Source organism: Histoplasma capsulatum, assembly GCF_000150115.1.
Source record: "Histoplasma capsulatum G186AR genomic scaffold supercont2.3, whole genome shotgun sequence".
NCBI classification, from domain to species: domain Eukaryota; kingdom Fungi; phylum Ascomycota; class Eurotiomycetes; order Onygenales; family Ajellomycetaceae; genus Histoplasma; species Histoplasma capsulatum.
The window spans coordinates 594,450-609,231 of NW_025544803.1; the positions used below are offsets into that span (position 1 = coordinate 594,450).

Sequence of the window (14,782 nt, forward strand, 5' to 3'; positions counted from 1 at the left end):
CATCTCCCGCCCTCTCTTCTCTGCTATTCTACAGCCCACAAAGGGGATGAGCGGTATTCATGCAAACCGCCATGGGGCAGAATGCGAGTCTGAGCGTTTGAAGGGAGACCACGAGAGAAAATCTAGGATAGGTTTAAGTGAAAAAAAAACAAATTTCTGACTTGTATACGCCTGAATTTCAAGAGATTATTACACCGCCAAACTAGACATGGAGACGAGGGAGTCGCGGGGATAGCAAAGGGGTTTGTAGCTGGGGTAGAATAAAGACTCCCCGAGATTGGACACTTTAAAGAAGTAGACAACAGATCAAACAAAACCAATGTGAGGGGAGACAGGGTAAAGATGAAAACAGCAAGGGAAAACAAGGCACCAAGCGGAGTTTAAGAAATCAATAATAAAGGGGGAGTAAAGCAATAATATGAAATAAAGGGCAGCACAAAATCGGGGGTTTAGATAAGGACGCAATAACCATAAATTTAAGGGGGGTAAAAAAGGGAGGCAGGGGGAGAACAAGGTATATGAAATGTTGTGGTCGTCCAGTGGGAGCAATGGGACTTGGAGCAGCTGGTGTTTCCTCATTAAATGAAAGATTGCAAATGGGCGGCATAGAGAGGACGTTAGCACTTGGACGATACAGAAAATTCGTGTGCATATTTGGCCGAAAGAGAGGAACACAAGATGCCCAGTATAATTGGTAACGGTCACAACGCTCTTATTTTGATGTGGGACAACAGAAATGTAAAATAGCAGAAAAGCCAGTAGAGTAAAATAAGATCTTAAAGAGAAAAATTTAAAAGAGAAGTTTAAAAAAGTGCAAGCGAAAATAAGACAAAGCCCGCAGCATGCAGGGGAGAATGATCCGGTTCACTGGATATTGAGTTCCCCAGTGGCTCATTCCTCTTGGTTGACTTTGATCCATCTAACACAGAATGGGACAGCCGGGGCAACTGGAAAAAGATTTGAGGGAATCTTTGTCTTTTTTTTTTTTGTTTATTGTTGTCGACCTCACTCGGATTTAGCTTCTGATGGGACGTTGCTCAAAAATCTCACAGGAATAAGGTGAACAAGCGATATGTGCATCGATTGGTCAAATTCGAGTTGGGATCAACCTTTGAGACCATTAAAAAAAAGCCCCCTAGATAGACTCCGGAAATGAAATATCAAGTCGACCAATTGCACTGCCAGATGATCCAATTTAAAGAGAACCCATGCACGTGATTCAGACAATCCACACCCATCTCAACGCAACGATGGACACCGCGAGCCACGGAAAGAGTGTCCAGATATCGTTGTCCCAGTTACTGAGGCTTAGCTGTTGGGACCCCCGATCGATATTGCCGGGCTGCAAACACAAGAAAGAAATTTACAAGATCCTGCATTTCGATTTCTTATCCTTCTTTGCCAAAAGTGCTGCCCGAGTAGCGGACTCGAACACCTCACGAACTCCATCATTTGTCCGGGCTGAGCATTCCAGGTACTTGTAGGCGCCAATCTTCTTGCGGACCTCCTCACCCTACAAAGATATCAGCACCAGGATGAACAACATGGTCGAAACCACTAAAGGGGGTATTGGGTTTGTTGGCATACCTGTTCTGGGGTGACGGGCTTCTGGGAGGTCTTAGTCAACTCCGCAATGGTTCTGGGGTCGTGACGAAGATCCTTCTTGCAGCCAACGAGGATAATTGGGTGGCCTTGGCAGAAGTGTAGAACCTCAGAAATCCACTGTAGATCTGGTTAAAACAAATTTACAAATAATGGCCGGCAACATTCTAGGTTTCCTACCTTTTCTTGAACGTTGTCGAGCGAATCAGGGGAATCAATAGCGAAGCAGATCAGAATAACATGTGAATCAGGGTACGAGAGGGGTCTGAGACGGTCGTAATCTTCCTGGCCAGCCGTATCCCAAAGTGCCAGTTCGACATGCTTTCCATCGACCTCAACATCGGCCACATAGTTCTCAAAAACAGTTGGGACATAGACCTGAAATTGGAGAAATATCAGCTTGGCTATTTGTGGTTTTGGTGTGCGAGGAATTATAATTATATAAATTCATCACACGGCCAGAGAGGTTACTACGAGTCAAAGGGTGAATAGGGTGCAATGAAAGTATGTACCTCAGGGAAGGTTCCCTTGGAGAAAACACTGTATAAAAAAGATGTCAGATATTAGTATTGCACACACTTAGCGGACGACAAGACACGAGTGTGAAACAGCACACTTACATCAAAAGACAAGTCTTCCCACATGCACCATCCCCAACAATGACAAGCTTACGGCGGATCTCAGCCATTTTCAATAGCAAACTAGAGACAGATCAGTCATCAAGCATAAACAAGAGCAACAGGCCAACCAGTGGCAACTGTGAAGGCAACCAGTGGCAATGGTAAAGGCAGTAGCAGCCTCAGGAACCGTAGCAAGAGTTATATGAGAACAGCAGTAGTCTATTGATGGAGGTTGATACGGTTGCGTACTGCCACTGGTCCTGGTATCGGTGGTGTTGGAGTCGGTGTCGTTGTTTGGGCGTGGGTAGGAGAATGAAAAAACAACATACCTCTGAAGATGCAGTGGATGAGGCAAGCAGGCAACCTCAACCAAAAGGAGGAAGAAAGGAGATAAGCAGGCGAGAAGCCAGAGACAAGCACAGGAGCAAAAGGAATCGCCGCTTTGAGGGGTGAAGAGATGGGGGACGAAAAATAGACGATGGGCAACGGCAGAGCGAGATGCGTGGAGAAGTGGTATGGATGATGAGGATGGAGACGAGGTTGGAGGTTGGAGGAGACGAGCGTAGGCGGAAGGAAGCACAGGAGGTTTATCTGGCTCGAAAGAGCCTTAGCCTCGTTTGGCGGCTTGGTCCAGGGCTTGGCGCTACTCGGCTGGTTGACGCCTGGCTGAGTCAGCTGGTTGAATAATAAGTTACCCGTAACCAGAGTATTGACTTCGAAGTTAGAGGTATTATTGCGCGATGGAGGACAACGCTCTCAGCTCTTCCCATGCTACCGGACATTTATGATCCTTTTAATCTGTACAGCACACCATATTATCAGCGGGTTCTTACCGATGTTTGTCGGGTGCACATGTGAATGCCTTGCGAGAGAATTTCTGCTCCCCTTCAGTTGGGGACATCACCCATAATGCAGAGGCCCCAGCAATCAGAAAAGGACATGATAGATCTAATAATCACTTGGATTTATTGTTGACACAAAACACTCAATCATTCCAACAATCCACCAGTCCTAAATGCAGCGCCGAAACATGAGTCCTCGAATTGGTTGCCTTGTCTGATAAATAAATGTTGGTGATTGACATGGCACCGGCATCTGCCCAGACAAAACCCTCGTAGGGAGAACAGAACAGATAAAAAGCAACAAGCAAAGAAGACAGATGCTTGCATTTTCTGCTCGCTAGTATCTGTCCTGTGATAATGGCTGACAGCGATTTAGGCATCCCGTCTTGTGGTGTACCCACCACCGCCAATTCCAAGCCAACCACTTGCCATCCAGTTGCAAGTTCTTGCATCAAGCTTTGCAGAATGATGCTGAAAGCCGCAGATTGTACCCTTTCCTAGCTCCGCTGATTCCTGCCAAACCTTTTGGTTTTGAGCTCTACTTGTCTACATCGCATAACCGCCTTGAACTTCCTGCTCCAAGCATTTCATGTGTCAAGAGTGGGCTCTGGGATATCACCCGCCTCTCTTGCATCTGTACAAGCTACCACACTAAGGCTTTTGCTTGATGTAGAGTAACCATTACCATTAATTCGATCGCTCATATTTCTCCCGAAAGTGTTGACAACCCATCACAGCTCCAAACTTCTAGCCATTAAATGCAGTGATGATTCTTGCAGCCGCATAAAATCGCCAGAGGCTTCTCACGTCTCGAGCTGCATTCTCCCCCAGAATTGACAGCCAACTCAAAGAGCCTGTTTCCCCGAGCAATGAACCTAGTGCTGAGCTTGACAAGGATATGGGGGAACCACGCAGCTAACAAGATGGTCAACTGTGGCGGTGCAACCTCGATGATCCCATAATACGCCGTTGTGTCATTGTCCGCGGAAGAAGTCTTGGAAGGGCGTTCATTAATAGGCCAATACTCTTCTCTCCTGGTCCGCCTTGAATGCCTCGCGATGTCCGCTCAATCGACAGTCCAATTATTCATAATAATCCAATTTATAGTTGGTCAGCAACGTTACAAGCCTCAACACGGCAAGGCAGACTTGAACTTTTGGACCGACACAGCCACATATACACGCGCCACACCCCGGACATGAAACTCAGGGGGGGGCCGAAATTCTGCGAGCATCCCCAAGCAAGCAATTTTCCCATGATTGATTTCCAAGATGTCACATTTGAGACAGCTCCAAGTGGATCTTGATTGCTCCACCCCAAAGCGTTTTAATCCCCCGAACTTCGACTTCAATTTTTATAGGCCCATGATGGATCTTTCGCGCTTGTGGTGTCGTCTCCCCGTCCATAATCGTGCAAGGTACTTTGGGCCCCAGGTGTATTGTCAATTAACAACCCGCCAACCATGAGCCGCTCACTCTGAATCTTTGAGATAAGAGAATCTCAAGGAGGTTAGTTTCTCCGTGACAGGAAATGATATCCCCTAATACGGCCGTGTCACCCTACCACCGTCATTCCCTGTCTCAGATCTTTCTCTGCCATTCGCCGACACCCAGTCATATCGAATATGTCTACATTATTATTAAAGGGGTTACTACCTTCCGAGATCTTGAACCCAAAAGCGGCTTGGGCCCCACTGACTCATATCACGCTCCAAGAGCCGCGTAGTTGGCACTTGTGGGACGTCTAAGTGGTTGTATTAGCATGTAGGCAGCTGAGGCATATATGTGCGGTGCGCTAGTCCGTGATAGGCAGCCTAGGGCCAACAGCACTCTACCCATGACTGTCAAGAAATCCTCCAGGGCGTTGGAAACCAGTAAGGTACAGTACATAGCTGCTCGGGAAGCCACGGGTGTTTTTTTTGGTAGTTGTGGATTGCTGATACACAGGCCTGTCCTGTGTATGTTGGCTTACGAAACCCCTTATCTTGCTACTAATTTATGATTCCAATTCGATCCCAAGCTCCTTGCTATGGCATTCAAATGCGTGTTAAAGCTGCTGCAAAGCAACTGGAAAACATGATGCCTGCGATAGTTGAATGGTTTTCAACTGAGCTGGATTGAATTAGAAGCTAGATGAGAGAAAGCTCATAGTAGATAAGGAGTTCAATATCAAGGTGTATGACTTCCTAGCGAAGCAAGGGTGGGTACTCAGCAGAGCTAACGATACCGCCAAGACCTTGTGCTTATGTAATTCAATTCAAATTCCCATCGAGAAACCAATGCGAAGGAACAAACCAGCCGAGCGCAGTCGACCAGCACTCGGCCCTGACGCGCGAATAATTGCCATTGTCTTTTACAACGATGCAGAAAGTCATCAGACGAGCAGCCCTTGCCGCAAATCAGGCTAAACGAAAGGCAAGAATCCAAGCACAGCGAGACAGGCGCGACGAAATCAGAAAATATTTCCAAGAGCGACAACGCTACCAACGGAGTATTCTCGACCAGGTCCATGCAGAGCGAAAATCCCGACGGGAGGACTGGCTAAAGGGCCCGTTGGCGCCCAAGCGAGATGTTGCGGATCTTGATGGGGCATATGGCACCCTCCCACCGGAGCGCATTCGGCCTCCAGCCCTCCCGCGGGAGGATAGGGTGAAGTATGTCAATTTCGCCCCGGGGGATCGGGTGGTTATATTAAAGGGCAGGGAACGGGGGAAGATTGGCAAGATCTACGATGTGAATGCTGAATCTGGGACAGTCAGCGTCGGCGGGGTTAACAGCGTGAGTTAAATAAACTCTAGTCAGGCGAGCGGCCTTCGGGTCCGGAAGTCGGAAATGAAAGAAAATGTATATGCTTAATGACCTGAAAAAAATCAAAACAGGTTGACGTACGCTATCCCGATTTTATTTTGGCAGGAGAATCCGACAAACGTCCATTCCGGCCAATCTCCCTCCCCTTCCGTTTCGAAGATGTCCGGCTGGTCGTCCCACTCCACAATTCAGAAACGGGCAAAGTGGAAGACGTTGTGGTTAAGCACATGTATGGCGGAGAGCCTTACATAGACCATCCATACGGCGTTGAAACGCCCAAACACACTCGATACATCTCAGACCTTGATGTAGAAATCCCCTGGCCCGAGCCAACTGCTCCAGACCACGCCGACGAAGCGGTCGATACCCTACGAATAGACGTAGAGGATCGAACACATATACCATCCGTCAATGCTTATCCATTCCCTGTCACCATTATTGATGAGCTGAGGAATAAGTTCTCGAAATTCCGCACCCGGCACGATCCTGAATGGGTTGCACAAAAGGAGGAGGAGGATAGGAAAATGGAGGAACGCCGGAACAGGGTCTGGGTCACGCCAAAGACAGAATTCATGGCCCAGAAGGTCCAGAAAAGGCTAATGGAAAGGGAACAGCAGAAGGATGAAAATGGGAACTATATTATTCCGCAACATACCGCTTCATATATAGAACAGTTCCTTGCGAAGAAGCAGAATCAGCTTGCATCGAAGTTGTCTTCATAGGGTGCTGCGGGGGCCCCCGATTTTATAGAACTTTTAGGCACCTAGCTGGTGGGAAGCTTGAAGGCGTTCTCTCAAGGTGAAGGTCGCCGCTATTGATTTAGACGCAGCTGTTTTGACAAGCGTCTCTCTTGTATGATATTATATAAATAAAATTAGTCCACTTACCTGTTGATTGAGGATTTTGATTAGCTGTTTACATATAGAAACTTCCTTTAGGTACATAGTCATTTTTCTATGGAAAATAGGCTGGTCCTTCACATATCGTGAGAGTAGCATGTCAAAAAATAAATATACAACTATTTTTGGCATAGATACAAACAACCCTTTCATACATATTCATATTTCTTTTAGATAGCGAAGAAAAATACACAACTAATGTCATATTAACCCTGTATATAAGATCTTTGAATTCTGAATAATACTACTAAGAAAAACATCCGTGGTATTCTCCATTATCTAACCTTGGCTGTCCTCTCGTTCCGTCCTCTTGATTTTTGACCCTCAGGTTTCCGGCAGTCCCTTGCAGCATCCAAAAACTCAACAAACCTGTGAGCCCCAGAGGCCAGAACCACAATCACCCACTCGCCTCGTTTCCCGAAAATACGAATCACACACAGCACCGACATGTCTTCGGATACTGTCAATAACGCTGTTATCGACAAGGCCTTTGAGAATAACGCACCGCTCCGCAAACGCGTCTATTCCGCCATTGGTAATTTCATCTCTCCCGTCCATGCAAATCAACACACCAATCGAGGAGCAGAAAGAAGAAGAAAAAGAGATTGAAAAGAAAATAAAAAATTTTCATTCTCTTTTTTTTTTTTTAGATCAAAGCACTTCTTTACCGGTCACTACGTCACCCTTCTTTCCTCACTATACAATAAGCTAATGCCATCAAAAACAACCTGCAGCCTCCACCCCTGAGTATACCAGCCTTTTCGAAGACATCGCAAAATACGCCACCACCCTCCACAGCGGATTGGGCGGAGACGCGTCGTCTGCATGCTCCCAAATACGAGTTGCTGCTACGGGGGAAGGCCCGGCAGCAAAGAAACGCAAACTCATCAATGGAAGCGAAGGGGCGGTAGCGGGAACGGGTGCCGGTTCTGCAAACGATGCCGCACTGTTGGCGGGCCTAACGGCTGATGCTGAGCTACAATTCTACGTTCAGGACCTGTCGTTTGCAATTCCGCAGCGCAAGAAGTTGCGGCTGGAATTGACGCGGCTAGTGTCCTCTGCTGCTGGAGCAAGGGAGGGGTATCTGAGGGCGAGGAACCAGGCGTCGAATGAGGTGGAGTTTGGGATTCCGATGTCGAGGATTCGTGAGTTCTTTTCTTCTATTCTATTTTATTTTCATACCCTCTTCTCTTTATCTCTCTGTCTCTCTCTCTCTCCCATTTTTTTTTTTTTGGGTTGCTACTACGAGATTGATTTCTAACCAAAAATTTTGTCTAGAGCATATCTTATGCCTACCCGTCCCTGAGAAAACGCAACGGCAGTTTAATTTCTGTATCATCCCGGAACACGGAGATGGCATCTCGCCCGTCCCCGATCATCAACTTGCATTCGAGCCAATTGTGTGGACGATTCCTGATGGCCCTCCAAGGACTGCATACCTAGGCTCAGGCACACCCGCTCTGGAGAGTGCAAATCTTGCGGAGACCTACGAAAGCTATCTAAAGCGAATGCTCGATGATAATTTAAGACATACGAAAGTCATTTGTCCAAGCGAGAAGGACTTTGTGAGCCCGACTCCTGAAGCTCATCGGAAGGGAGACAAGGCGTATCATGTCAAAGCGTTCCGGGGGAGCAAGGAAGGTGGGCGTTACATATATCACCTAAAAACCCCCCGCGCTTTGAAAAAGCAAAACGTCATCTCGGCAATGCTAACTAATAATTGCATCCCGACAGGATTCCTCTTCTTCCTCTCCACGGGCATCTTCTTTGGTTTCAAAAAGCCCCTCATCTTCTTCGCTCTCGAAAACATCGACACCATATCCTATACCTCCGTCCTCCAGCGCACGTTCAACCTAAACATCACTGCTCGTTCGCCCGCAAAGCCAGACGAGGTGCAGGAATTCGAGCTGTCCATGATCGACCAGTCGAATCACCCTGGTATTGACGCTTATATCAAAAAGCACGGCTTGCAGGATGCCAGTCTGGCTGAAGCGCGTCGGGCCAAGAGACTTAACATCAACGGCGTGAAGGGCGGGGATGGAGGTACTGATAGTGCTGCAAATCATGCGGGTGAGGGCGAGGAGGAGGAATCTGAATTGGTTAAGGCGCAGAGAGAGCTGGAGGATCGAGAGGATGAAGAAGAGGAGGATTATGATCCTGGTAGCGAGGGGGATAGTGACGGGAGCGGGTCTAGTAGTGAAGAGGAAGATCAGGATGGTGATGGGCAGGAAGATTATGATGAAAGATCTTGTCCAAGAGGAGTTGGGGAGTGAGGCTGAGGAGATTGGGGAGTAGAGTGTGGAACAAGAAGCAGGTTGTGGAGTCTTCATCTGTTAAGTTTTTTTGCCTGTGAAATAGCTATTTTTGATGCAGGGAGTGCGTAGTTGACGCCTGTTTATTTTGGTTTTCCTGTTGATTTCCCAAATCATGGCATATACATCTTGCGAACCAGTCAGTTTTTCCCATTTTCCATCAACACCGTTTATCTTCTATTCCGGCAAATAACGGGGAGAATGAATTATTTCTGTGATTATGGTTATGATGCAGCAACTAACGTATGATTAGAGATGATGTATGATATCATTTTCCTTCGTGGAAGGAACCTTGAACACCTTAATTCTTGCACTCTTTTTCGTTCATCCCTTTTGCATATATACATATATATATACATGGATCGCCAAAGCCGCAATATCAGCAAACCTTACAACGGATGAAGCTTTCGAATCATCTCTAAGATATGTGACTCTTTAAGATTCTACGCATATACTCAATGAAGCCCCAAGTACTCCGTATTGGGAAAAAGGGGTATATATATATCTTGAGTTGGTTACTCTGCCACCGCGAACCTTGGAAACGCTGGGAAACATATCACATGTCTCAAAAAGAATTGTCAAAAATAACCGGTTTCAAGGGTAACAGCGGATATTATACTTCTTCTGTTCCAGGAACCAGCCCCTGATCACGAAAGTTAATAATAATGATAATAATATATTGTAGCTAGGAAAATAAATGGAAGTCTTTTATAACTCGTTACTTCTGCGGTTTTTCCTATCCAGGCCTGAAAACAAAAAAAACAAAAGGGGCAGCTACTAGTGGCTCCCCCTTTGTGAGTAATTTATGTGGCGCCCGTGAGCGTGATCATTGTTTGAGCGTTTACCAGCGAAGCATTCACCTGGGTTATTTAGGTACAATGTCATAATTGCGTTCATTCCTTTCTCCTTGTGGGGAAACAGGGTGTTCAAATTGTAGTTAAACGGAACGAGAAGAGAGGTCTTCATCACTTCATCTGTGGCCCAATCACCAACCGGATCTCCATATCCAGGTACGGATACGGCTTCTTAGGGTTAAGACATTAACTGCGGGAGTTTCAGGGCGAGACCCGGTCCAGTCGTCGTATTGGTGTTCCTCATCGATTATCTGATCAGCTGAGGCCCATCACAAATGCCCCGAGACAGTTGATAGATACAGCCAGCACAGCAGAGCTGCAGTCAAATCCATTATTCGAGTGAGGGTCCAATCTTCACCAATAAAGGCCCGGAAACTGGATTTGTCTCCAACCTTCCATAGAGGGAATGTGGTTTGACGTTGCTTTCCTGCTTTCTGGTCCAACCATTCGTTAGCTATGTACCATACCTCGGTAGTGGATGGAATCCTGTATGGTTCTCAGGTTATATCAATGATGACGTGATTGAGTGATTGGCAGGACAAAAGTCAGTTGTTTTCAGGGAAGGAATAAGGATAACTAGCAATTTGAAAATGAGCAAGCGAACAGCGAGCTACGAGGTGTCGTGCGCCCGGCGCTGGTCGCAGCGTCTGAGGCCAATGATGCCAGTTATTCGCCAGGACAGATGAGAGAGGCCCCGAGCATGCAGGACGAGCCTCCTTGCGTCCCTAGGTGCAGTACCCTGAGCGAAGCAAATGTGGAGTGAGTAAACTGTAAGCTGCCCTGACAAATCTGGCCGCCTGGAGGTAACAATGGGTAATTTGACGTCCTGTACGGTAACTGAGCCACACGCCAAGAGCAGATGCGGCCAACCAGAGGCGTGGCAGGCCTGCCACTAATACCGGCTTCCGTCCGCGCTGCAGGCTTGCTGTACCATCTTGATACCGCTAGCCCTGTTCTGGCCACAGCGCAGCGCCAAGGTTTACTCACCAAACGCCCTTTCACCTGCTCCAAGCCTCGACTTCTCTCCTCGTCTCCGTTCCTGTCCTGTCTCTCCTCCTCCTCCTCCTCCTATCCACCTCCCCTCTCGTTCCCGAGACTCGACTCTCAGCAAAAGTGCGTTCCAGCGCACTTCCTGCACTTGCTGACTTCCCCGTTGACGTCCTGCGGTCCCTCACGTTTCTCTCTCCTCTCTCCTTCGTTCACCCTTCCCACCCTGTCCTCCTGGTGCTGGGAACAAAGGCGATTCTCCCGGATAGACAACCCACGCCCTTCTTTCCTTCCCCCCCCGCCGTACTACACGATAAACGGGCATAGAACGACAACGCCCTTAACGCAATCTGTATTCATTTGCTTTCATTTACCCAACTTTCCCGGACTGTTGTTGGATTTGATCGAGTAGAAGCGCCCCACACCTTACGGCCCCCAGACCTGGTTTTTACTTCAGTCCTACGCTACGCTACTCCTACCGCTGCCCCTACGAAGGCCTATTGTTGACGAGACTATGTAAGTGATCTTTTCAACCTCTAGGATATTTCTCTCATTGCCAATGTCATGGGGCGCCTGCTTTTGCCGAATTTTGTCCAATTTCATTTTTTGGGCTCCTGACCTAGGCTAACGCCTACTAAATCTTCCCCAGCACCTATGCCAAGCCCGTCACGGTCTAGCGCCCATTAACGTCCAACTCTCCACAGCCGCCTTCTCAACCCCCAACCCAACCTCTCCCACCGCCATATTGTCTTCCCACACAAGACCTTCTTCACTTGTGTGCCGAGACCTTTTCGGTCATCACAGCAGTTCGTGATGACCTCTTCGTCAAATGTCGTCGGTGTTCACTACCGCGTGGGCAAAAAAATCGGCGAGGGCTCATTTGGTGTGATATTTGAAGGCACCAACCTATTGAACAGCCAGCAGGTTGCTATCAAATTCGTACGTGATTTTACGGTCATTATCATGCTAGTCATCAATACTCGTTCTACTATTTTGTGTACTGCAAAATATAAATATAAACACGGGGCTAATGAATCTTGGCTTCCAGGAACCTCGGAAAAGCGATGCTCCACAACTTCGAGATGAGTATAGAACGTACAAAGTCCTCGTTGGGTGTCGTAAGTAAAACGAATTGGAAACGCAGCTTCAGAAGACTCGGTTACTGATACTGTCTCGCGATAGCTGGCATACCCAATGTCTACTACTTTGGCCAGGAGGGTCTTCACAACATCCTTGTCATCGACCTCTTAGGACCAAGCCTAGAGGATCTCTTCGATCACTGCAATCGAAGGTTTTCGATAAAGACGGTAGTCATGGTGGCCAAACAAATGGTACGCATCAAATCCCATAACGTCAATTAATTGAGGAATCCCGCTAACTGTCCTTGCCTCATTTAGCTTTCAAGAGTGCAGACGATACACGAAAAGAACCTGATCTATAGAGATATAAAACCCGACAACTTCCTCATTGGTAGACCAAATTCCAAAGCGGCCAACGTCATCCACGTTGTTGATTTTGGAATGGCGAAACAGTATAGAGATCCCAAGACTAAACAACATATTCCTTACCGGGAACGCAAGTCCCTCTCGGGCACTGCAAGATACATGAGTATTAACACCCATCTCGGGAGAGAGCAGTCACGACGAGATGATCTTGAAGCCCTGGGCCATGTTTTCATGTACTTTCTAAGGGGCGGTTTGCCATGGCAGGGTCTGAAAGCTGCCACTAACAAACAAAAATACGAAAAGATTGGTGAGAAGAAGCAGACGACTGCGGTGAAAGATCTGTGTGATGGATATCCTGGTATGCAAGACTATTACGCCGTATTATCCCAGTTTTTTTTTGTCAATCGAGCTATACTGACAAACTGTTTCAAGAGGAATTCAATAAATACTTGACTTGTGTCCGTAATCTGGGATTCGAGGATACCCCTGATTATGATTACTTGCGCGACCTCTTCACCCAGGCATTGAAAAATACTGGAGAGGTAGAAGACGGCGAGTATGACTGGATGAAGTTAAATGGCGGAAGAGGTTGGGAAGCTACCAAACAATATCCTCCTCAACATCATCTCCATGCGTCCAACGCTCAGAACACATCAGCTCGTGATATTCATGGAGTACCAGCACCTAGGGGCCCGCATAGGCCAGGTGTAACAGCTGACCGTTTAAACGCCGCGCAACCCCCGCCCCCATCTCCCGCGAAACAGGGAGTGGGGAAAGCGCGCGAGCGGCAAAACGCCTCCGGCGGGCCGCAAGTCAAACGACAGAACGGAGTGGCGGGGGGTCTTGAGACAACACCAGCTGCATCCACTCAGGCTCAATTTCAAAACTCCAATGCTCATCTTCCAGGCCGCATATCTACTCCGGGCACTCATGGCATGAATACCATGCCGGCACAACAAATGCGGCCAGCACAAGACCCGGAACCAACGTTTATACAGAAACTCATGAAGGCTTTATGCTGTGGTATGTATACACCATCTCCCCCACTGTGTTCTGTGTAAAAATCCCATATTTTCTTTTTTTAACTTCGTCCGTAGGTTGAAATTCACTTACTATATACATGGATTCATTGCGCTTCGGCGTTCTACCCCAACCTTGCACGCGCTCTCATTTAAATTAACCCCACCCTACCATCTCCAGCCGATGGAGCTATTTTAAATGCCATCGGTATTTTACCTGTCTGTATTTACAGCTTTTCTCGGCTCCTGCTGGACTAATTGCATAGCTACGCCCCACTTACGACAATGGGCCACGATGGAGTTTATATTTCGTTTGTACTAATTTCCCAGTCTTTATTTTTCCTTCTTTAAAATTCTGCTAAAAATCACTCTATATTTCCCACCTCAAAACTCTTCGATCGATTTCCGGAGTTTCGTGCCGAACAAATATCGTTTTTTTTTCATTTTCCTAGCATACTTTTTGGCTCCCCTTGGCCTCTTGCTCTCACAGCTATCCAGCTCTCCTTCGCTTCTCCCGAAATTCAATATGTCCAACCCTCCCATGTTCTGTGTGTTAACGGATCCCCTTGTCCTAACCGCACGTTCTGTTTTCACTAAGCGAACGCGAAATGTCTCCTTTTCCTTTCCTTTTTCCTCTCATTTTTCTTTTCTTTCTTGAAAACCGAACATCCACTTATTTGCGACCATATTTTTACTTTTCCTTGTTTAATAATAGATTTGTGTTTTTTTATTTGCTCCTCATCGCACTTTTGTTTCCACTATCAGCGGCCGCTACAATTCACACAACAACCCTTCTTTATCAAAGGGCTTTATGATTCACATTCTACTCGCATCAGCACCCAACAGTTTTTGCCGTGCTGCTGTGTCCACTTGTCGATTCCGGGGCCATGGCTAACTAATCGAAGCAAAACTGAATCAAGCGTTCTTTAACTCCTACGTTTGAACGAAATAGTTGTTAGTTGGAAAGCTAGCTAACTATTCTTGTCACAAACCCACTTGCAATGCGTCGATTGATTTTGAAACATGAGAAATGGCTTCTTGTATATAGCCTGAATAGGAAGGCTTCTTTGTTGGATTATAACCTGATGGATTGATAAGATCATTGTCAGCATTGTTGTCATCGTCATGGGCGTCCTTAATACATTATATATGACAGCTGCCGTTTCACAGCAGCCGTGTATGGGGAGCCTTGTTTGTATCTTTTATTTTTCGTTTACTCCGTGGAAGTTGTTTTATTTCTTGCTTTCCCTTTGTGGTTCCATCGTCTATTTTCGTCCATTTTCCTAGCTCATTTCTCTATCTATCTTTTATATATTTCTTATCTGTCTCCCATCATTTCTCCTGCATTTCTCGCTGTGCTGTCTTGTATCCGATTTCTGACACCCGCGCCTTTGC

At 46.9% G+C, this 14,782-nt stretch overlaps 4 protein-coding genes across 4 annotated transcripts; 3 read left to right on the plus strand and 1 right to left on the minus strand.

The window, feature by feature from the left end:
• Positions 1–135: 135 nt before the first annotated feature.
• HCBG_02379 (rho GTPase Rho1) lies at positions 136–2,290 on the minus strand (the record flags this gene model as incomplete). Its single annotated transcript, XM_045429428.1, has 5 exons — positions 136–1,513; positions 1,588–1,722; positions 1,783–1,980; positions 2,115–2,142; positions 2,223–2,290. The coding sequence occupies 5 exons, from the start codon at positions 2,288–2,290 to the stop codon at positions 1,364–1,366; spliced, it is 579 nt and encodes a 192-aa protein (XP_045289323.1).
• Positions 2,291–5,372: 3,082 nt separating this feature from the next.
• On the plus strand, positions 5,373–6,764 carry HCBG_02380 (KOW domain-containing protein domain-containing protein; the record flags this gene model as incomplete). The annotated part of the gene is made up of 2 exons (XM_045429429.1): positions 5,373–5,841; positions 5,943–6,764. The coding sequence occupies 2 exons, from the start codon at positions 5,425–5,427 to the stop codon at positions 6,591–6,593; spliced, it is 1,068 nt and encodes a 355-aa protein (XP_045289324.1).
• Positions 6,765–7,161: 397 nt separating this feature from the next.
• HCBG_02381 (uncharacterized protein) lies at positions 7,162–9,043 on the plus strand (the record flags this gene model as incomplete). Its single annotated transcript, XM_045429430.1, has 4 exons — positions 7,162–7,305; positions 7,505–7,915; positions 8,049–8,411; positions 8,505–9,043. 4 exons carry the CDS (start codon positions 7,218–7,220, stop codon positions 9,041–9,043), a joined length of 1,401 nt encoding a protein of 466 aa, XP_045289325.1.
• Positions 9,044–11,736: 2,693 nt separating this feature from the next.
• On the plus strand, positions 11,737–13,645 carry HCBG_02382 (casein kinase I; the record flags this gene model as incomplete). Its single annotated transcript, XM_045429431.1, has 6 exons — positions 11,737–11,862; positions 11,972–12,041; positions 12,106–12,254; positions 12,321–12,726; positions 12,801–13,391; positions 13,569–13,645. 6 exons carry the CDS (start codon positions 11,737–11,739, stop codon positions 13,643–13,645), a joined length of 1,419 nt encoding a protein of 472 aa, XP_045289326.1.
• Positions 13,646–14,782: the final 1,137 nt, after the last annotated feature.